Here is a 23,138-nt window from a genome sequence, read left to right as displayed (position 1 = left end):
GTAGGAAATATTTGTAGATTAGTAGTTAATACATTAGTTGTTTGTTTTTGGGAAACAGCTAGATTTTGGCCAGCTGTGCCCCAAATCTATGAAAAATATGGTGTAAAGTGACTGAGAATGAGAGAAGAAAAAAAAAAAAAAAAAGCTATGCTAAATTTTTCGTTTTGATCTGCTTGTCTTTTTTTTTATTATTATTTTAGCACTGATCTCTGATTATGAAAAAATGTAGCTAATCATGACTAGATAATTTAGGACTTCACTTTATCAACACAATTCATATGGTAGTAATGAGGGCACAATTTGGATGTTAAACTCGTCCTGAAATAAAAGATAGTGGGGAAAAAAGCTCAAAGGAGTTAATGATAACACTGCCTGAACAACAGCATATTTATTTTGTAATTTCTCTTTTACGTGACTGATTAAATGATACATCCCTGTCTCTGCAGTCAGAAATTTCAGCATCATTGATTGAATGTTTGCATAACCATGAAGGTAGTAATAATTAGCAGAAAGAAATGGGAGTTTATTTTAAGGTGCAGTGTTCAGAGCAACAGCACCACTCTTGTCAGAGATGAACTGATGTTATTGTTACAATGCAGTGCAATTCATTCACCTGTTTACAGGCCAGTTTTCCACATTTCAGCTCATTATTCCTCTCATTTTCTCATTGCAATATTTATTTATAAATTCTGTGAAATTTAAAGTAATTTTTCATCCCTATAATAAACGTTGATAAAAGTTGCAGTGTCATACAGATCTCATTCTCAGCATAGGACAAAAATGGGCAGTTTGCAGATTTAGTGTTTTGCTTCAGTACTGAGATGTTCTTTTTCTGTACAGCATCAAGGGGGAGTTAATTAAAATCTTGTCTGCAAATAGAATTTCTCACATCACTTATCTGACCTCTCTGCCTTCCCTTAACGTTCCCTTTTTGTTCTGTTGGTTTTTTCACTAGTGCTGATGATGTAGCCACTGGGACCTGGAGGGATTCACATGACCAAATACCTTTGGGGTTTATTTTGGGAGTTTGTGGTGGGATATTTTTTGTTTGTTTGTTTGCAGGGGGGTGGCGGCGTTTGGTTTTTTATTTGTCTGTTTAGGGTTTTGTTTGTTTGGGGCGTTTTTGCACTGTAATAATCCTTTGCACTTTTAATGTAGGAAGGGGACATATCACCATCCAGAAGTTTATAGAATATAAACTGCTCATCCAAGAATATTCACAGGCATTTTCACCTTCTCTTTTCACACTGTTCTGTTCACACAGGATCAGATACTGGGGTTTAGTGAACTGCTGCAGGATCTGGAAGAACAAGGGCAGCATCTCTGCACCCAGCATGAGGATGCAGTCATAGGTCTGTAGGAATACTTTGTGACTAAGTTCAGCCCTAGAACAAGATAATGGAGAAGAAATCCAGACCTTTTAGAGCAGCTGAATCACTGGGAGGTTTGTAACAACATTTTATGTTCTAGGAAGTGTTGGTGAGTCATGGAATAGGTTGGGAGGGATCTTTAGAGGTTTGTCATTGCCTGATATTACACCTCTCTTCCTTCAAGTCTGTTTTAAAGCCTGTCAGTACACCCTGATAGCTCATGAGCAAAAACCCTCTTGCCTGTGTGAGAAGTAGGAATCCCATCTGACACAAACAGGTCTGGTGTTGTGCTGGTCATCCCCTTACCAAGAAAACCCAAATTCTGGCTGTGACCCCAACCATGGAGCCAGGTATTGCTAGACTGGGTCTGTCTGTTCCTGCAAGGATAGGGGAAAAAATGATCTGTGCTCCACATTTCCTGACCAGCCATTCCAAGGCACTGAAGTCTCTTTTGATCACCCTTGGACTGCATGTTGTGACTTCATCACCCCCAACTGGAAGAGCAATAACAAGTAGCATCCAAGGGCTGTACCAGGCTGGGAAGTTTCCTGCTCGTGTCCTTAACTTGGGCCCCAGGGAGGGAAGAGGCTTCCCTAAGAGGAAGGTCTGTCCAGCATTTTGGACCTTCTTTTGCCTTCAGAAGGGAGTCACACATAGCTATAGATAGAAGTGAAAAAAGGAACTAATTGTCCTGTAATTAATTTAGCTTTGCTTCTGGGTGTATCCTGCTAAGCTCAGTAAAGGAAGAATGTTTGCAGAAGAAGTTGGAGTAGTTGCAGGTTGGTTTAATTAAAAACCTGGAAAACATGGCCACCATCAGCAAGATCCAGTCTGAACCAAGTGCACAGTTAACAGAAGTCAGTCTGATCATAACAGTTTTTACATAAAAAAATCAAGTGAAATTAATAGAACACTGTCAGATAATTATTTAAGGTAATACCTGACCTAGATAGATGGTCCATAGTGCTGACCTCCCTACAGTAAGGAGTTAATGCAGCCTAACACCTAATCCTAGTCTATGATTATGTCATTTGTGTGCTGGAGAGTGTGAGGCAGTGTGTAGAGGATAAGGAGCAGGTACCCAGTGGCTGGCAGCTGCCATGCCCCCTCCCAGGCCCCTGGAGGTGGCTGGTTATTTGCCCTCGTGTCCCACGGTTCTGGAGGTGCCCGTGTGATGCCGCGTCCCTCTCTTGGCTCTTCGGAATCCGCTCCGCAGGGCTCCTTCCTCCTCACTGCTCTCCTCAGAGCTGGAGCCCCCTGTGCCTATTTCTGTGCCTGTAGGAGGCCTTTCAGCAGGGCCCCCTGGGCAGGAGAGCTTCTCCTCTCGGCACTCCTGGCCGTGGGGGAGCTTCAGGCTCTGGTTGAAGAAGGCAGAGGCCATGCACTCGGCCGCAGCCTTGTCGCAGGCACAGAGGAGCTTCTCGCACGTGCTCCAGCCAATGCCTGAAAGACAAGTTTCACAGTTAGTGTTTGAAAGCTCTTAACCTTACTTCACATATAATTTACCACAGGTAGATGAGATGTTAAAAATAAAATTTTCAAATCTGCCATGAATTTTAGTCTTGAAAGTCACCATTAATTACCTAAACAAAAGCCTGACATCAAAGTGCTGGGCAGTGGAAGGTTCTACTGGCTTTAGTTGAATTTGTGAATGCAAATACACAAATAGCTGAATTCTGTCTGCAATTATAAAATGTCTGAATGGAATTTTCTCAACCTGACCTGGTCACATACACAGCAGTGTAATAATCTCTGTCTCAACTAGGAAAAAAGTTCAGTTTTATAGTAAACATTGCTAATTTTTTGTAAACTATATATTTCTGTCTTTGTACTCAGCTCTAGCAGCCCTGTCATAGTGTCATTCAGTCTATCATGTTGATACTCTGTTATCAGGACATAAGAATTTCCTCTCACACAAGCTTACATTTTGGCATGTGATCAAAACATACAACTTCAGATCTCAAATTTCTTTCTGCATTACATCCAAGTTTCTTAACTTGCTCCATACAGCAGTGATGAGAGAAGCAGCATCTAAAATGAACAGTAAAAGTCAATGGAATATACTCTTCCTGAATCCCCAAATGCTCACAATTATGTGTCTGTCTTTATTTTCAATGCCCATTAAAATTAAAAAATTCTAGTTTTCATACCCTGGAATTATTTTTTTCTATGAAGAACAAAAAAACAACCCAAGCTGTTCCTATTTTATTCCTATACTTTTTCCTACTTTCACTTTCCTCTTCCTAGTTCCTTTCATGTCATGTATTTAACAGGGGTGTGTTTTAAGACAGACACATAATTACAATTGTAACCATGACCTATTTTGCCATAAGAAGTGTCTTCCAGTGTACAAATCTTCACTGGAAACTGGAAAACTGCATCATGATACCCAGATCATGCCATCATGTTATCGAGTTTTTCATGCCTGAGCTGTCTTGTTTGTGTGTGAGTCCAGGAAAAAGGTGTGTGTGTGTGTGTTCTCTACTTAGACTGATGTGCCCCAACTGTTATGAACTTCCACAGAGAAAGGGATTTCTAGCTGTAAATACAACAATCCCAGGGGTGCTTTTATTTGTAGAATTCTCTGCACTGCCCCTCATCGTCAGCCATCCTGGCTCTTGGCTGCAGCTCTGACAGAACTTTGCTCCAGCTCTGCTCTCTTCTGAAGGACACTGTGCCCTGTTAATTCTTCTCTTTATAAGTCACTTTCAAAGCCACCTCTTAGCCAAGTTTCACTGTTACCCTTACCCTCATCTATTTTATGTATCCTTCTGCTCTGCTTATCTCCCATCGTTCTCCTTTCTTATTTTGAGTCCTCTCCAAAACATTGAAGCAACACTAGAATGTGGTTTAGTCACATTAGAGTATTTCATGGTTTATTTATTTAAGTAGATTTTTTTTCTCCCAAAATGTGACTTGACTACTGCTACTTAACTATACAATGCCCCAAAAATGATGTACTGATCTTCCTTGGTCCATGAGCACCACAATAACACCCACAGTAATGGCACATACAGAGGAGCCCTCACCTGTCCAGCGTATCAATGGGATCACCTCTCCCCTCTTGGCCACAGTAGCAGCCATAAGACTCAAATTCCTCTGGGCAGCGCTCAGTTAAACAGAAGAGCATTTCTCCAAGCTGGGGCAGCTCCCTCTGCGCTCTTCCACGTCCTCTCTCTTGCAGAAAGGTCAAGCGCTCGCACACTGCAAAGCAAAGTTGTTATTTGACACATCATGTCTTCACTGGTTGAGAGCTCTCTTGTGAAGATAAAAGTGTTTTCAGAGCTATCAGAAACTTTGAAGGACAACATTTTACCTTCTCTAAATTATTGCTTCAGTCCAAGAATTATGGCTCTTAAGAATACTGCTGAATGAGCAAGATAGCAAAAGGGCAAGGCAATATTTAAAGGGGAGAAAGATCCCTATGGAGATAAAACATACAAGTCAAATTGGACTGCAGTGAGAATACTTAGCAGTCCTCTGTAATTTCTCAAAAGTAAATTTTTCTTTCGGAATATTTAAACTCAGCTGAGTATTCAGTGGTTTCTGTCTTGTTATTTAGAAGATACAGTCCTAACCTCTTGTTCTTCCACAGTGATAGCTGTGACCATGACCATGTTTTGCTGAAGGAAAGCATATTTTTTTGTTCTCATGTGAAATATAATCCAATTTGAGCAATGGTGCCCCTAGACCAAATGCAGGAGTGATCTATTGTAATGGCTATTGTGCTGCTGAGGTTTTGGCATCACCAAGTCCCAATCCTAATGTCTCTGTGGCTCCCTCTACTCAGGAAGAACTGATATTGTGGTAATTATTCATAAGATTTGAAAGAACACAGTGTTCCATATGAATAAAAAGACATCAATGGGACCTCTTTTGGGACTTTGCTGGGGAAAGGATGGAAGGGGCTGATGGTTGGACTGCAGGAGAAGGAGGGAGGGAGGGAAGGATGGAGGGAGGGCTTCTGTTCCCTCTGTATCCTCCTTTCTCCCATGAGTAATCCCATCTTCCCCTCTGCAGATCTAGGCTGTTTCCCTGCTCCTGTCAGGGTCAGTCCTGGGTTACTCTCTCCAACAGGAAATTCTACCCTTGTGCCTCCTTGGGTCTTGAGTCATTCATGTTAATTCACAGAATTAACCACAGGTTCAGAGAATTGATCTCTGCTCTCTAAAAGCTGATATTTTAAAATAAAATTTTCCAGTTTGGTGAAACATGGGGTTGATTCTTCTGCTCTTTTCCAGTTCCAGGGCTGCTTGTCTCCTTTGGGAAGCCTAAAAAGATGGATGGGACAGTCCTTGAGTGTGGATTTATAGTTGTGGCAGGTTTGAAATGTCTTAGGATCTCTGAGCAGGAATTGGAACAGATTCAGAAATGGTGAGAGAAAGTCTGACTGACAAGACTGTGGCAAAAGGTCAGAATAAAGAGCAGGAAAATTCCTATTGCTGCTGCTGCTTGTAAAACAAAGGAACTTAAAGATGTGATTAAATTACTTCCAACAAACAAAAGCAGGGAGAAACATTCCCTGAGCTCATTTTAGTCACTGCACTATATGAAAAATGAACTTACAAGCTAATAATAAGTAGTTTTTAAAGTGTAACTGACAGCATATTGGCAGAAATGGTTAAAGTGGTGGAAGCTTTTGCAGGTGTCTCCACCTCCTGTTCTTCTAAATACCAATGCATGTGTGCTTATCTAACTGACTTAAAATAACTATAATCTTTATATGTAATACATACCTGCTTTTAATATAGAGACTGCTGAATATTTCATCAGATGTAATGGGGAAAAACCTCTTTATTTACCTTTCCCTGCAGGTCCCCTCTCAGACAATCCCAGGTCCAGAGCCATTCCAGAGGAAGCTGTGCTCAGGCCACCCCTTGCAGGGCCTGTCTCTGGAGAAGACAAATGCATAGATTAGACTTGTGAAGGTAGAATAAACTCTTCTTTCAGGAGAGTGTCCAAAAAGTGCATATTCTAAACTATTATCAACTGCAAATTTCTAAAATTTGTTAATTCTTAGTGGGAGGCTGTTTATTAATGGTTAGTTAAGGTTTCCTTGTCAGGTGGCAGTGAGCTGACCTTTCCAGGACAGTCAATGTTATACATCCTGTATGTGAACTCCAGATTTAAGTAACAAAATAGTTTCATTCTACATATCCATGAAAAGTGCTGACTCCTCAGATATCTGTGAACAGTAATAGGGGAGTTCTCTAAATTAGAAAAGGTGTAACTCATTTTTCACTTGCCTTTTCCTTTTGTCCTTGCAGGTGTGCCTGCAGGACTCTTGTTGGTGGGGACAATTTTGACTTGCATTGAGTTGCTGTCTCCTGGGAATGAGACTGGGGAGGTGGTTATCTCTTCCACTGGGCCCAAAGCTTCCATAAATCCATCTTCTTCTGAATAAGCAGAAAAAAGAAAGCAGAAGAAGAAACAGAAAATAAACAGTAAGATTTTAATTTTAGATAGCTGGTGAGAGTAATATCCTCAGGCAGAACGAGTGTGAATTGATGGTCATAGAGAAGGAATATCTAAGGAAAATTGGAAAAGCAGAGTGTCCACACTGGTCATTTATTCATATCTCTTGCCTTTCAGAAGAAAGGCCTGTGGTTAACTATGAACAGTTTAACTGCTGATTTTTTTTTATTATTTTTTTTTAGTTCTTTATATACTGAAACAAAGAGCTGTGCCAGGTGCTGAAAATCATATTGTTTGCTGCTTAGTCAGCTGCACTGAGAGATAAAGTACAGGTGAGATGTCATGAATGTCATTTGCTGAGTAAATTGCTTTAAAGATTATCCACCTGAAGTTTCTAAAACTGAGAGTAACATCAGTGAAAGGAGGAAACATCAGTAAAAGGAGGAAATTATTTGACTGATGCAGAGCTGGGTGACTGAAGGTTTTACTGGGTTATAACCCCAAGGAAATATTATTGGGAAAATAAATTGACAAATAATTGTTTTCAGGAGATTCTTCATCCCTAAAATTAAATTTTGTTTTTAGATTATCTGACACTTTATTGTTGATCAGGAATGTTTTGTTGAATTTAGAGGTACTTAAAATATTTTTCTTACTTTTTAAACCTTCTTATATATAAAATAGTGAATGAAAACACTATTATCAAGTGGTTTCATTTTTTTCTAAATGTCAATATGAACAATGTGGCATTTTACAAAATAAATACTTTGAAAATACTAATGAGCATATATTTTCATATTTTTAAAGCTTTCCTTTTGAATTCTTTAGCTGAATTTATTAATTGGACTAAACTCGAATTCATTAAGCTTGTCCCTCTTATGTTCTGGTTTTAGTATGTGTTGGAAATAACCTGTCACGGGATAAAAAAATAGATTAAAATTAATAAAAGTACTGCTAAGAACACAGCAAAGCCCATGAAAGGTGTCAGAAAGGGATCAATAGTCACACACTGGTTTTGATAGCTCAGCAAGGAGCACATTTTATGCCACTTTCTTTGGCAGTGGAATGTTGAAATGGAAGTGATTCCTGCTGGATGTAAAAAATAAAACCAGAGTTTGGGAAATTCTGCACTTAACTAAGAATAGATATCACAAATAATCTCCTGGGGGCCATGCAGGCCTGCAACACAATACAGATTTTACAGATCTTTTACAGATTTTTGCAGATTTTCTGATACATTCAGTTTAGTGTAGGAGAGCATTTAGAGATGTTGACCAGTGCTTAGTCCAGTAATGCTGAATTCATTGAGGTGGGACATGGGGATATTGTTCAGATGGTGTAGTCAGAGCCAAGAAATGACTGCTTTCTCCTCTCCTTATGCAGTTTTCTCTGACATTTTTCTGGTGGATTTCAGCCTGCCTGGATACTCCTTTCTACACAAAAGGGGTCACAGGAAACTTCCAGATGTACCAAGGTGCTCCATTTTCAGCTGTACCTACTGGTGAGGCTGTGCTCAAAGCATAGGTGCCTGTGAAAGCTGGAACAAGTTTTAGATTGGGAGAGAGTTCCATTAAATTGTCTATAATAAAGGAGGAGGCAAAATCAAAATGAACCCTTCTGGCAGCAGATGCTGAGAATGTAATTTACAGAAACAACCATTATGTCATAAAGCCTTATGTGAAGAGGCTTTCAGAAATACTTGGATGAGGAGTGCAAATGAGTGGCTGGAGGCAAGGAACAGCTAATGCTTCTCAGCTAGGTTTTATTGTTTGTGTATCTGCTATCTGACCCTGATATAAATTTGATTCTCCAGCAGCCCTGTTGCTACCATGCACAGAATTTTAACTGTGACACTTTAGATGATGAATTACTGTGTTAGTCAAAGAAAGAGGAAAACTGAGGGTCACTGACCTTCTGTAGAGAGGATGGGGGGAGCAGGAGCTGTGCCTCTGTGGTCCCTTGAGGTAACTGTAAAAAAAACAGAGGCATCATGGTAGTGACCTGCCAGCTGAATTTCTGCCATGCATTTCTGAAATTACTTAAAGCACTATAAAGCTTAACCAAACAGCCTGGATTTATGAGGATGGTAATTAGGAGAAGCTAAGTGTTTTGCTGACAGATGTGCAAGTCAGCAAAAGAAATATTATCCAGAAATCCTGTGCTAAAGATTTTTGACTGTGACACCATAGAGCTTCATAAATGAAAATCTATCTTCACCTGGAGTCAAGAGTGCCAAATTTGTCAACAAATGTTTAATGACTCTTACCTCTGGCTTTGGAAGTTGCCAAGACTATGTCACGGGGCTTAAAAGAAACCACTGTTGAAAATAGAAAATATAAACTCAAGAAACACATTGCCAACACAGTTATGAACAGTCAGGCTGCTGAGAAGAGCTTTTTCTGAAAACAGGAAAATCCAGACATGGGTAGACATTTTCCTATTTTTCTCACTAGTTATAGACAAAGTGATACTGATAAATTAATCTCATTGCATGTGAATAATGTACTTAGCACTAACACAGGATTCTATGATTCCATGAAAGAAGCAGCATAAATATGACTGAATTGGAAAATCCAACAGACAAATAGACTAAACAGGATTAGGTCTGGCATCCCAGTGTTGTGCACAGAAGGTGCCACATTCCTTGTGAACACCTGTGTTTGCCTGCACTGAAAGTCAGGTGTGGATGGGCAGCCATAAGTCCAAATAGCTCCCTAACCTCTAACTTTTTTCCTTACCTGATAAAATTATTTATTTTCTCGGCTGCCTTTTGATAAATTGTAAACATAACATCAAATGATCTAAAAAATCATCTCCACATTTTTCTGTGTTAGGATTTTGTGATGTGAAGAATTGTCTTTAAATGAGTTTCTCAGTAATACTTAGTTTTGGTTAATGGAGCTTCCACAGTTGTCAATGCTGAAGCTTCTTTGGGCTTAAACAGGGAGGGAACTAGTTAAATAGTAAGTGGTTCTCCAAATGTTTCCTTCAAAGACTGATTAGGAATGTTTTCTGTGTTCTTTTTAGCTTCCTAAAATTCCTAATACAGGTTTTTATTCCTTGGCAATACTTGGAGCCATATGATGGACTGTGCCTCATTAGGGAGCAGGAGCAGTTGTTTCTTCAGGAAGTAGAAGATTGCCACAGAAGTGCAAACACAGATGCTCTAATTCCTTCAGGAGTTCTGTTTTCTATTACAAAGTGTCCCAGAAGCAGATAGAAACACATGAACCAACACTGGAGCTGCTGCTAGGTGAAAATGAAAAATATGGTAAAAAACTACTTTGATAATACAGGAGAGATATGAAGGAACAGCCAGCACTTCTATTCAGCATAAAGCCTTTTCAGGGACCTACACTTGTGCATATTCTGCTATTTAAAAATTTAAAAAAAACAAAAAAAAACAACAAATAAACCCACAAATCTTTAAATGTCAGAAACATTAAAAAAAAAAAAAAAAAAGAAAAGGAAAAAAAATTCCATGTTTTCATTATTCCAGATTCATACTTAGGACAATGGCACCCACAGATGAGCATACTAAAGCTTGAAATCAGGTTCTTAGGTTCTCAAAAAAATCCAGCTTTCCACCTCTCCCCATGCAAAATGGGAAAATGTCCCTGCCCACAGCAGGGGGTTTGGAATGAGATTATTTTTAAGGCCCCTTCCAAAACAAACTACTCTGAGATTTTCTGGGTTAAGCTGTGGCCTGGTTGCACACATCAGTGCATGTAGCTTGTGTGCTTGGCAGATATGGGGTCTGTGAACAGAGAATCATAGAATTGTTAAGATAGGAAGAGACCTTCAGATCACCCCATCCAGCTGTGAGCCCAGCACTGTCTCTGTAACCCCTGAACCACATCACTCAGCACCATATCCAGACATCTCTTCAACACCTCCAGTGGTGGTGACTCCACCTCCCTGGGCAGCCTACTCTAATGTCTGAGCACCTGAACAGTGAAAAAAATCTTTCTAATGTCTAGTCTGAACCTCCCTTGTCTCATCTTAAGGACATTTCCTCTGATTGTTTCCCTGCAGGCACAGTAGAAGAGATCAACCCTCATCTCACTACCCTCCTGTTAGGTGGTTGTAGAGAGCAGTGAGGTCTCCCTGAGCCTGCTCTTCTTGAGACTGAACAAACCCATCTGCCTCAGCCACTCCTCATAAGAAATGTTCCCTAGCCCTCTCACGAGCCTTGTAGCCCTTCTCTGGACACACTCCAGCCCCTCAATGTCCTTCTTAAAATGAGGGACCTAGAGCAGAGCACATCACTGGAGGTGCAGCTTCATGATGCAGAGGAGTGATCACTGCCCTGGTCCTGCTGGTCACACTATTGCTGACACAGGCCAAGATGCCATTGGCCTTCTGGGCCACCTGGGCACACTGTGGCTCCTATTGAGGCAACTGTGGACCAGCACCCCCAGTCCATTTTCCAAACAGCTCTGATGCCACTCCTCCTATAATAGCAGTGTGCCTTTGCTTGTGATGGAGCCACAAAAAAAAGAGTGCAGCAGCTAAACTGGGTAATGGTCCAAGACTGGTCGCCCTCTCTACTTCATATCTTGGCCCTCTCATACAAGGTCCCCTCCCGGAGCTACCAAGGCCTTTGGGTGCTTCTACAGCAGTGAGGTTTTGCAAATACCCACTCATCATAAGACAACCATTGATTTTAGGAAAAAAAAAAACCAAAAAGAGACTGTTGTAAGAACCACTTGGTCTTGTGAGCCTGCATCTTTTCGTTACAAGTAAATAAATCACCAAACTGGCGGCTCCTTGGCACAAACCATTCTCAGAATTTCCTCATGCTACTGCTTGATCTTAATTAATTCAGTATCTTTTAAAGACAAGAAGTATGCAATTGGCTATGGGTCCAGTGGTTGGCACCCACAGAGGGCATTTCTGCCAAGCAGCTCGCCTGCTCCAACCTATGTTCCCATGGCAAAAGGGCTGTTTTGATGAAAACAGCTTTTGTTGTAGTGTTCATTCTCAGCCCTTGTACTGTAAACACCAATTAAACACATTACATGCACAAATTGAAAAATTGCATCTTTCCATTCAATCTTGAACTCCATCACCAAAACATTACACCTAATTTTACATCAGTCTTTTTAGAAGGTCAGAAAGAAAGCAAACAACCAGCTTTTGGGAGGTGAAAGCAGGACTTTTTTCACTCTAAATCACAAACCTTCTTCTACAGATGCAGTCACAGCCTGTGTTTCATCAGTCCCTTGATGAACCAACTCTGCAAAAAAAAGAAGTTTTGCTCCAGAAATTCATGGCTTAGGTGCTCCTTAGGCTGTATCGTGAAATAACATGATCAGAGTCATCAAAAGGGAACTTATTTCTAAATAGTAATATGATTACAGCAGCAGTATTAAAATATTGCTTTGCTATTTATACTCTGCTGATACGAAATTCTATTGAGCTACATGCAGTATAATAACAAAGAAATAAACTCAAAGAGTTTCAACCCTAACAAGAGGAACTGGCTAGCAGTCAGCATTCTTTAAATTCCCATTTCTGCAGCTTATTTTTCTGAGTATAGGTTGGTCTCAATTTAATGCATTTCAGACAAGGAATTACAGAAGTGACCTACCCTCCATGTGATGTGTTGTCAGCTCTCTTTTGCTGGTTGTTTCTGAAAGAGAAAAGTCTCTAATAAAGTGTGAGGAGATTTTTTCATTGTTTGATATGAATAGTACAAGTCAGGAGTCCATTGAATGTATTCCTATTTAATCAAAGATTTAGTCAAATAATTTTCCAAACTCAGATCTACACAGAAGGTTCATAACATGAGTGAACATTAAGTGAAAATGTTTCATTCAAAGTTGCTTTTTTTTCCCCATGAAGAAATATAATCAAGCACCTAAAGTTAGCAGAGGCATCCAGTGAACTAAACTTCAGTCTGTATCAGCAGTGACAAAATCAGCATGATCTTCCTGTTAGCACCAAACAATCTCCCCTTTATTTTTAGTGTGTTGGATCTACCAGAGACATCAGATCCCAGTGAAAGATTACTGTCTCAAAAAACAGACAACGACCTGGCTTTGGTGCAAAACTTCCTGGGGCATTTTCTTTTCCCTTGATGCATTCAGGAGGGTATGCACACATCCAGGGTGTGATGCAGGTGTGTGTGTCTGTCCTTAGCACTGGAGGCTGTGACTGTGAGCCAAAGTATTAGGAAAGCTAAAGCTGCTTTTTCACATCTCCCTCAGCTTGGGAGCCCAGAGGTCCTGCCCCTGCCATGCTCTGATTGCTGTCTATATGAAGGAAGTTTTTAATCCAGGCCTGCTCCCAGGGCAGGCATTTGTTCTTGCAAGGCTGTAATTTCAGCTACAAGCATGGATCAGTGTGTGAGCATGGGGATAAACATCCCCTTCATCCTTAGCAGGGATTTTTTCTTCCAGAATAGAAACCAAGTAACTGAACAGAGTAAGCCTATTTTTTGTTTTTCCAGATAGTTTGTGAATGGTTGAAGGGAAGATGTAGGTTAGCAATATTTTCAGCATTTCCTGCTAGCGACCTCATCACAAATATCATTCATTCATTCCAGGTGACAGACCTTCCTGAAGAAAAAAATTCACATCTAACTGGAATTTCCCTCTTGCAGTTGTGTTCCTTGCCTCTTGTCCTGTCTCTCTGCACCTCCAGGAAGAGTCTGGCTCCATCTTCTCTCCACACCTGACTTGGTATTGAGAACAACAAAAAGATCTCCCCCAAGCCTTCTCCTGTTTCCTCATGGCCTCCAGCCCCTTCCCCATCTCTCCTGGCCCTGCTCCAGGACAGCAATCAGTCTGCCACCACCTCTCCTGGTGTTCACCCAAGTAGCAGTAAATGGACAGCACACATGAAACAGAGACCAGATTTATGGCAGGAAAGCACCCAGCTCCTGCTTCATTCTCGTTGGGTCACATTTAATGCCAGCAGAAAATCTGGCAGGAAGGGACAGTCGATCAGATCCCTATTGTTACCTGTAACTGGAGATGGGCAGGAGGAGACATCCAGCCCATTCAAGGAGGAGTTAATCTGTGCATTCATGAAGCATTCAATGGCATCTTTGTCACAGGTGCAGAGGAACAGTTCACAGGGATCCACAGACTCTGGAAATAAAATTCCAAACAAGGAGCTATTGAAAAATCTTTTCCACCTTCTGCTGTTTCCTCCCTGTAAGGTTTGTGTCTATATTTTGTTAGTGCAAACCTATTTATACTGTGCAAAAATGGTTTTAATTTGAAACAAGAAATGGAAATTGGATCAGGTTGTTGCTTAAATAGGATGTAAGTGTATTAGTTTGGGGATTCTGCTCCTCTTTGTTGATATCCTCAAATCATGTTCTAGCATAGTCTGTTCTGAGAGTCAATACTGATGAAAAATTATATTACATGTTATTAGGCATTAAAGAACCCCACTGCACTCTTGTCAGGCCTGTAGCAGCATTGCATGGAATAGCTCTTGTTACAACACACAATCTCTGCCCTCACTGGTGATAGTGCTGGAGCTGAGGAGTGTGTGTGACCCTCTGAACAAAGAGTTTGATCCCTCAAAGTGCAGAAAAATCAGGCCTTGATGCCTCAGAAGAAGATTGTTTTTCAGGTGTCTCCTCAACATCTGTTGTATTTCTAATGTGTGGACACATCTCAAGCAATTCTTAGTGGTCCTGCAAAGTAAGGGAAACCCCAGGAGGAGGCTGCCTGTTGGAGGAGCTCTGGGAAGTGGAGCTGGTTTCTGATTGATTTCTCTGTGACTTTTGGGAGGTAGGCCAGAATGAACTTCTGGTTGCAGTGAGGCTCCAGTGTTGAGCCCTTTTGACAGATCAGTCTCACCACAGGTCAGGTTTTTAGTAGAGCAGCTGACATCTGCAGAAATCTTTGATGGGTCCCACGTGCACTCCATCTCCAGCGCTTCCTCGTAGCATTTGCGGTGCTGAAAACAGCATCTTAAAAAGGAAATAACACAGAGGTCAGAGAGCTGTGTTAACTTGGATCCAGTCCTGCTCCAGCCTTGCTCACTGTGGATTTGGAGAACTACAAATGGAGGGTTAATGGCTCTGCAATATGAATTCCTGTGTCTCACTGAGACTCTACACACAGTTTTATCCTCTATTTTTGTACTTCTGTGCAACAATCACAACTGAAATGCACCATTTAGCCATGAGAAAGAGCCACAAAATATTTTTCTCACACTGGAGTAAAAGTTTTCTCCTGCCACTAAACAACATCGAACTGCCTACAGGGCCATTTAATCTTTGAAAAGGAATAAAAAAATCAACTGAACCAACAAGCTCTTCTTCAGTTCTCTCCTCTCTTCTGCTCTTTGTACAGATAAATCATCTACACAACATCTCTGTGCACTGATATCAGCTGTAAGTGAAACACCAGTGAAACAGTCATCATTTACCCCAGGTAAAATTGTTACAAAGATTAAAGGGTCTTGCTCTTAGATTCAGATTGAAACACCCTCATTTCAGAGAAATGGACTCAAAACACAGCTCTGTTGACTTCATCAATATTGGACAATGCTGAAGGCAAGGACAACACAAACATCCAAACCCAGCATCTGCTGCCAGGAAGGCTGACACCTGCTCCTTGCCAGGCTCCCTTTTAGGAAGCTCCTCTGGGCTACAGATGCACTTTTCCACCTCCTACATTTAGAAATAATTTAATATTTAAAATATAATATTTAATTAATATTTAATATTAAAAAATCACTGACTGTCTTAATAAATAATGATCACAATATTTAATTTGTCTTCATGACCACAGAAGGAGTCCAAGGAATGCATGTAAAAAAAGTGAGGGCAAATAGCATTCAGCAGAAAGGCATGATGGCTCCTCTGCACCACAAATTCTACTGTGCCTTGTTCCAGAGATGAGGCTGAAATCTGTGAGCTCCATCAGGAGCAGGGTTTTGAACACCTAACTGGGGATGTCTCAACACTTTCCTGACTCTACCTGAGGTCTAGTGAGGTATTAGCATCTGAAAGCTCCTCTAAGAGCATAAAGTCTAACACAAACTCTCTGCACTTCTTGTTTGTTTAGAGATTCATAATTACATCAACATTTGCTGCAACTGTTAATCAAAAAATTTGCTGAATTTCCCTTTGCAAGCAGGACATTTTAAGACATGAATTGCCTCTGGGCCTGCTTCTCTTTCACAAGGTCTGTGAAGGTAAACTTGGCTCCTAGTTTAGGTATGACAATGAGCTGCTCTGGGAAATGGGAAAAGGTTGGTCTTACAGGCACCAGTACTTTCCAATGCCTTAAAAACCTGCTGTGAGGCACTGAGCCCTTTTCTATGGAATAGAAACAGCACAGAGACGCCCCAAGATTTGTAAAACTAGTTTCTAAGGACTAAAATCAGTGAAAAAGATTGCAACACTGTGAGAACTGTCCCTAGGAAAGAAATGCAAGCCACTGGTTTGGAGGCTCCATTGAACCAAGAGCTCATGTCTGTCAGTGGCAAAGCAATAATCAGTCTCTGTTTGCTGCACACAGCAGTAGGAATTCTGTCCTGATAGGGAAACCTCACCCCAGGGCTGCAAAACAATTTGTAAATACAAACTGGCTGTGTGGGTGATTCTCAGGACAAACCTGCTGATGGATGTTTCTGCAGTTTCTGGGTTTGTGCTGCTCTGCATTAAAATGAAGCTGAGTGAAGCAAAAGCCCAGGTGCTCAGCTCTTGGGTATCAATCCATTGAACTGACTCGAGCTCCTGTTTCAAGATGTCATCACAATTGTGCAGAAAACCTTTTACAGAGAAGTCCCATGGCTTTTTTCCAGTAGCAGGGTTAGATCTCCATTTTCCCAGCCATCCCATGCTGCAGAGGGGATGGATTCATTTCCATCTATCTATAGGCTTAGCCCTTTCTGAGCCATTGCTGTCTTCACTCAGGGAATTAATACATTACATTGTTGGAAAACCCATTTTCTTCACAGACATGGATGCATCTTGATTCTCTTTGAATTTCCTTTCACATCTCCTGCTGATAAAATTGAACAACTATTTGATTGTCCTGGCCTGAAGTTACATTTTCTCTCACTAAAGCCAGATGGTGTGGGTCTTATTTATACCCAAATACGTCTATCTTTTTATTAGTGTTTTTAAATCATTTATACAGGCTTTATGCTTTGGCTAATCAGGTCATGAGGGTATTTATTGCCAGTCAGGGTAGAAAAGGACCTCTCATGGATATGACTTACTCATCAGCTTCATCCACAGGGAGCCCTTCCATCTCAAACCGGCAAGAGCAACCGTAGTCTTCAAAATCCCTGGGACAAAACCCAGTAACACACCTCATTTTGTTCACAAAGTTGAGAAGGGCTGGGAAGTTAGTGAAGATGGACTGTATCCAGGTGAAGTGAGAACCCAGGCAGTCTGGAAAGAGAGCAGCCATAAAACACCTGGTAAGGGGAGGTGAGGCAGGTGGGTCACACACAGATGATGTTTGCATGAACACAGAGCCCAAACAAGGCAGGGACATTGGGCAGTGCTTGACACTCAGCAGTGTTTAGTGTTACAGTGGTTTTTGGGGAGATCTGCCTCCACAAAAATCCCTGTTTCATCTTAGTAAATATATAAAAACAAACCCCACAGGATTTCTGTTCAGTGCTCAAGTATAGCTGGAGTAGGTACGTACCGAAAAATAATGCAACACTTTCCACATTTTGAAAGACTCCGTTGAAGAGTGTGGCATTGTCTAAATGAAAAAATAAACAAACAGACTATGCTTACTTTAAACAAAGATAAATGACAATAAGTCCCCAGACTTCCCCTGGTCTCACTCCAGTTATTAAGCCACTTTGAGAAGAGTTCCTAGCTATTTGCTCACATTTCCCTGTGATGCTTCTGGAGTACAAGGATTCCCACTGCCATGCAATATTGCAGAAAGTAAAGCTTAAACCTTTCTTACTCAAGATTCTTTCAGGTGTGTTAAGCAGCTCTGGCAGGAATGCTGGCGGCTCCAGTTCTTGGCCACCTACCTCAGCAAATAAATTTGAGAAGAGAAAGATTTAAAAGTAAAAAAAAAAAAAAAAAAAAGTGCCAAAAAACCAAATCCCAAAAGATCATAACAAATCAGCAACATATATTTCATTATGACACTCTGCAGGCATTTTGACTATTCTCCTATACTGGTAAGCTGATTTATCAAAGACATGAAGTACTTGCTCAGCTCTACCCCCATCCTGGGAAGGCCACAACTGTACTGGTGTGGACTGGTGTGGACTGGTAATTCGCATCCACTTCAGCTCAAAACCCAGTCTCTGTTAAACAGCTATTGCTGCTGAGGATGAGCTAGCCCTTGTCTTCCTGTTCTCATCTGAACAGTAGCCCTTACTGGGACAAGTTAGTAGAATTACATAAAATTGGTTTAGTGCCCACCTATGTCCCAAATACTCTGTAACCTGTGCTATAAGGTGAAGCAGGGTTATTTGAAGTGATTTGGTTTTTCTGAGTCCATCTTGGCTATTGATTTATTGGTTCATGGTCTCTCTTTCTATAACTCTTTATATTTTAAATTAATTATCTCATCTTCCTTTTGAAGATGACATGGTGGATTTGGCATATTTTCAACACTTCATTGTTTTTTTCTGTTGCCAAGTCCTGAATTAGGGTAAAATCAAATAAAATAATTTAAAATATTTAAAACTAAAAAAGTCCATAATGTCAAATTTATGGCATAATTTATGTCTCAGAATAAGTGGCATTAGGAAAGCTGTCCTTTTTCTTTACAAAAATTCTGGGAAAGAGCTGACAGTTGTCTTGCTCATCTGTTACATTTTCCTACAATAAATATAGGTGAAAAAGAGTAAAGCAGGGTAGTGAGGTTTTTAGATAGGAGGCTTAACTCTATGTTTAGCAAAGGATTAAAAAAATAGGATTTTTTTTTTTAAAGATCATATATAAGTGCTTTCTCAGGATGTCCAGAACTTTTGTGTTGTGAACAAGATTTTCATAGTAACAGTCATATTCTCCCAGCAATTAATATCTCAAAGCCAGTTGCAGAATATGGATATAGGATTGAGGATTGAGTGAGTCAGGAAAAGGTGCTTCCTATAGTTATTTTTTTTTTTCCTGAAATTCTTGGCCACAACGAGAAGCTTTTAGATAAAGAGTAATGCATCAAAAGTGTCCCTCTCTGCAGAGGACTAAGGGGAGCAAATTGCTTCCCATAAACCAGAAAAAGTCTCCCAATAAAGGCTGATCTTTTCATAGAACAAGTCTTTTGAAAGCTTCATTGCCATGAGGAATTCAGCAGGTGAAATAATGGCCTTGCAAAAAACCAGCATTGAATGCTATATTTGTACACATTCTTGCTAAAGAAAAGCTAACCCTTAATTTCTGGCTTAAAGCCTGTATTTCCTCTGCAATGACCTGGGCCAGGTTCTCTGCAGCTGGAGCCAGGTTTGCCACTCTGCAGAACACCATGGCTCAAACTAAGTGTTGATGAACAGTCATTTATCATTTGGTCCTTTCAGCAAAATGTTTGGAAAACGTGAAAATCCCATAGAGCTGAAATGCATCAGAGGAGAAAATTGACAAAACCATATTCCAGGGGGGCTGGAAGCTGTGATTGCTCCACTATCCTTCACTTGCAATTAGTTCTTCTGAGCAAACTGAACTGTGTACACCCAATTAACACATAAATGTTTGAAGTCCCTCTGGAGAGGAATGTCTGCTCAGCAGTTTGGTAAATCATTGGCTCTTCTAATCCTGTCATTACAGACAAAAACTTTTCTAATTGTCACCAAGTCAAGATCAATGAACCAATGTTTGCTAACAAGATTGCTTACTTTTGTTTAAATTGGGGATGGGAGGAACAAGGAGAAAATACTTTCTGGAGTAATTATTCTCTTTTCCTCTTTTGGTATCATGTATTTGGAACTACTGGTCCTATGTCATTCCCTATAGAAGCAGTGAAAGTTTTCACTACAAAAATCCATCCTCCAGAAGACCCTGGGGATGCCAACTTGTCTCACCTCTCTCTAAAACCTGTTAAAAAACTCAGTATGTTTTGAGGAGACTTGTATGATACATCAGCTCTTGGGCTTTCCCATTGTGCACCTTATCCATGGAATTTCTTTTGATGTTCAGTTACATATCAAGTTGTTTCTAGACTGCATATGTGATTTTCCCACCTGACAACAGTTTTCTGAAATGTTGCCTAGAAAATCCCATCAAAAACATCATTGCACCTCTAGTTGTCTTTTTCAGCCATGGCTCACTAAAATGCCCTAATGCAGGGCATGGATGCACTCATTATAATCCTTGGGAAGCAAAAACCTTGACTGTGCCAGAAAAAGTCAGGGTGCAACAAACCCAAACTAATTGATTTATTCAAGGTAAATCACATTAACTCCTCTCAAAGATGCTATTTCATGCACAGATACTTGCTTCAATCTCAAAGCAGATATGAGCAGAATAAATCCCACAGAAATATTAATCAATAATCCTCCCCAAACCTAAACATGGTAACACTTTAAATCTTCATGTTCTGATTGTATTTAGCTAGGGGGAAAGAATCTAAACACTGTTCACAGCCTTTTAAGGTTTGGGGGAATTTGTCTTCAAATGTTTTGTCAGCAAAATGTACAAATGTCCAGATATTTCTGAGTGCACTATCAATATAAAAAAAAAGTATTTTTTAAAATAAACAAATATTCAAATATTGCAGGTATTTTGGCATTCCACAGTTACTGCAGTGGGAAATGTGAACATTCTCTCTTATTTCTTTATACATAGTAGGAGCCTTAAGGTTCGGCTTCATCATTTTAGCTTATATGTTTTGTGTTAGACCTGTTTCTTTTTTGAATTGCAATGTAAGCAACCCCTCAGAAAAGAAGTGAATGGTGAAGTTGATGAAGGTCAGTGCAGAGTTTTTCTGTGCTGGGGTCCTGCATTTTCTCTTCCCTTTCTCTTCTCTTTCCCTAGAAATATCCCCATGGATTGACCAGAAATGGTGATAGACTTTCCAAGACTCCTTCTCTTCACTTGCACATCATAACTCTTATTGACATTCCTATGCAGGGCAGAGACTGCAGAAGTTTGAAATGTTTGCCCATCCCTGATTCTGGGAAGTTCGTTCACTCATGACAATAAAATCTAAAGAGTTATATGAAGAAAGATCCCTATTCATTCTAAAATTCAAAAGAGGAGGACATGGGTTATATTTCAGAATGTACTGAATGGTTTGGAGAGTTAAGACAATATAAATGTACTTAATAAGAAGAATCTCTTTATATGAAATATGAATTTGGAGCCTTTATATCTTAAATAAGGGCAAAATGCTAGCAAAAAGAAGTTGTAATTTTTTTGTTGTATTTTTAACCACACTACATGTTTTGTTGCTTCACTACAAAGTCCTGAGAAAAATATTTTGTAAGTACTTCATAAAGAAACATCTTCAAGTGCATTTGTGTGTTGAACACTAAAATTTGAGGAGAGGAGATGTGTTTTTAAGGGATTGTTTCCAAATGCTCATACTTCAAATAGTATTTTGACATAATGTCATATAATAATCATAAAAATACATTGCCACTTACCACTGTACACCACCATGGACATAGACATCAGCAGAATTACAATCATTTTTTGTTTAATCCAAAGACAAGAAAAAAGTCACACAGCAGACTGGTGTGCCTGGTGAGTTAAGTAAAATATTAGACAGAATGTTATCTCTTCAGTCTGGGAGTGGGAAGGCACCATCTTGGGAAATCATTCTTTTGTAGCCTGGATATATTTCTGCTTGCTAAAATTCAGTTTTTACCCTTAACTAAATGCACTTATTACAGGAATGATGAGCCTTATATATCTTTATTTTACCAATGTTGTCTACAATTCTGACTAGCAATATTTATTTTGTCATTGCTTTGAGTCAACAGACTCTATGAAACTGCCACATAGCAATAAAATGGTGGACTTGCAGTTTCTTTTGTTTTGCAAACAGTTTTCACATCTTCCTTCATCTCACAGAATGTTCAAATAATTCTTATGTTTAAATGAAGATATTGTGAAACATGCAAATGAGGAGTTATTACATCTATGGAATCCAGTTTATCTACAATCCATTATATTTGTTTCATATCCTAACAATTTGTAGCCAAACATTTATTCTAATCTGTGTTGAAACTGATATAATAAACTTTCCTAATGAGAAATATGATGTTATTTGGAGATCTTCAAGAAACGTGTAAAAAATCCTTCTAAATGTGGTGCACTAGTATTTATTAAATGGAAGATGACAGATTAGTTTTTAACTACAGTCACAAATTACATTAAATTTAGAAAAATTTCCCAAGTAAGTCAGGCATAGAGCTTTTTACAGCCAAATAAATGAACATATATAACATAATGAACATATACCATATTAGTTTTCAAATATGTACCTACTGTTTATTATCTGATTTTCTGGACTCAAATATGGAATTAATTTCTATTAAAAAAATCTTCTAATATTTTATCAGGAAGTGAGATTATAAATCTAACAGCTCTAAGTATTTATAGTCTATTTTCCCAAATCTCTTACCTATATTTTTATCTATTACTCCCAAGTCACAAATAGCTTATTCCACATTGTTTTCTTCCTACTTCTCTTATTATAGAGAACATCCAGAAAGACTTACCTTGAGGGATATTATCCCAAAGCAGCTGGATGGAAGACAAATGAATATCAGCAAAGCCAGTACTAAGTTATTTATACCCACTTGGATATAGACCTCACCCATGTGATCACTTCCTTTATCAAACCCACTTCAACATTTATTAATTAATTCCCCATGAGATTCCTTAGAGTCATTATGCCCACAGTGTACCTGGTAATATGGCTCCAGTCATGTAAAGGATCTATACTGAGAACTCTGTTCTGCAGGTGCCTTCACCATATAATAACTTTCCCTAATACTCTTGGCTGTAATTAAATAACAGTCATCCCATTGTTATTAATCACTCACAAAATCTCGGGCATGTGAATATGGCTTTAATAGCTTAGCAAGAGGTAGTGCTTGGTGATGAAAGATGAGTGAGACTTTACACAGCTTTAAACACTGGCATTCCTCAGGGCTGGGAAGTCTTCTTTAATCTCTCCACGGTGGCTCTGATCCAAGGCTGAGTGAAATCCAGGAGAAGGTTGATTCAGTGAGCTTTGGGAAGGCTGCTTTTCATCAGGAAGGTGAGCTTTCTGCCAGGGCCAGGCACAGCTACCCTTCAGAGTCCATCAGCAGAGACAAACTGTCCACTGAGTTGTAGCATGGAGAAGTGAGAAGTCTGACAATTGGGAGTTGTGAAAATACTAACATGAGCAAAAGGCCCTTTGTGACCTACGAGGTTTTAGGAAGGCTTTGACATGTCACCTGTAAGAT

At 39.8% G+C, this 23,138-nt stretch overlaps 1 protein-coding gene across 1 annotated transcript; it reads right to left on the bottom strand.

The window, feature by feature from the left end:
• Positions 1-1,450: 1,450 nt before the first annotated feature.
• Positions 1,451-21,339, bottom strand: OC90 (otoconin 90). Its single transcript, XM_056485467.1, is given in 16 exon segments — positions 1,451-2,813; positions 3,295-3,401; positions 4,400-4,574; positions 6,173-6,262; positions 6,617-6,763; positions 9,003-9,034; positions 9,036-9,102; positions 11,919-11,921; positions 11,968-12,024; positions 12,379-12,420; positions 13,754-13,882; positions 14,606-14,718; positions 16,983-17,157; positions 17,420-17,479; positions 17,693-17,758; positions 21,324-21,339. Coding segments are annotated over 16 exon segments (1,590 nt in total). The 3' UTR covers positions 1,451-2,502.
• Positions 21,340-23,138: the final 1,799 nt, after the last annotated feature.

Source organism: Oenanthe melanoleuca, chromosome 2 (genome assembly GCF_029582105.1).
Source record: "Oenanthe melanoleuca isolate GR-GAL-2019-014 chromosome 2, OMel1.0, whole genome shotgun sequence".
In the NCBI taxonomy this organism is placed as follows: domain Eukaryota; kingdom Metazoa; phylum Chordata; class Aves; order Passeriformes; family Muscicapidae; genus Oenanthe; species Oenanthe melanoleuca.
Note: the sequence above shows the minus strand (reverse complement) of the source record. Positions and strands in the feature narration are given on the sequence as shown.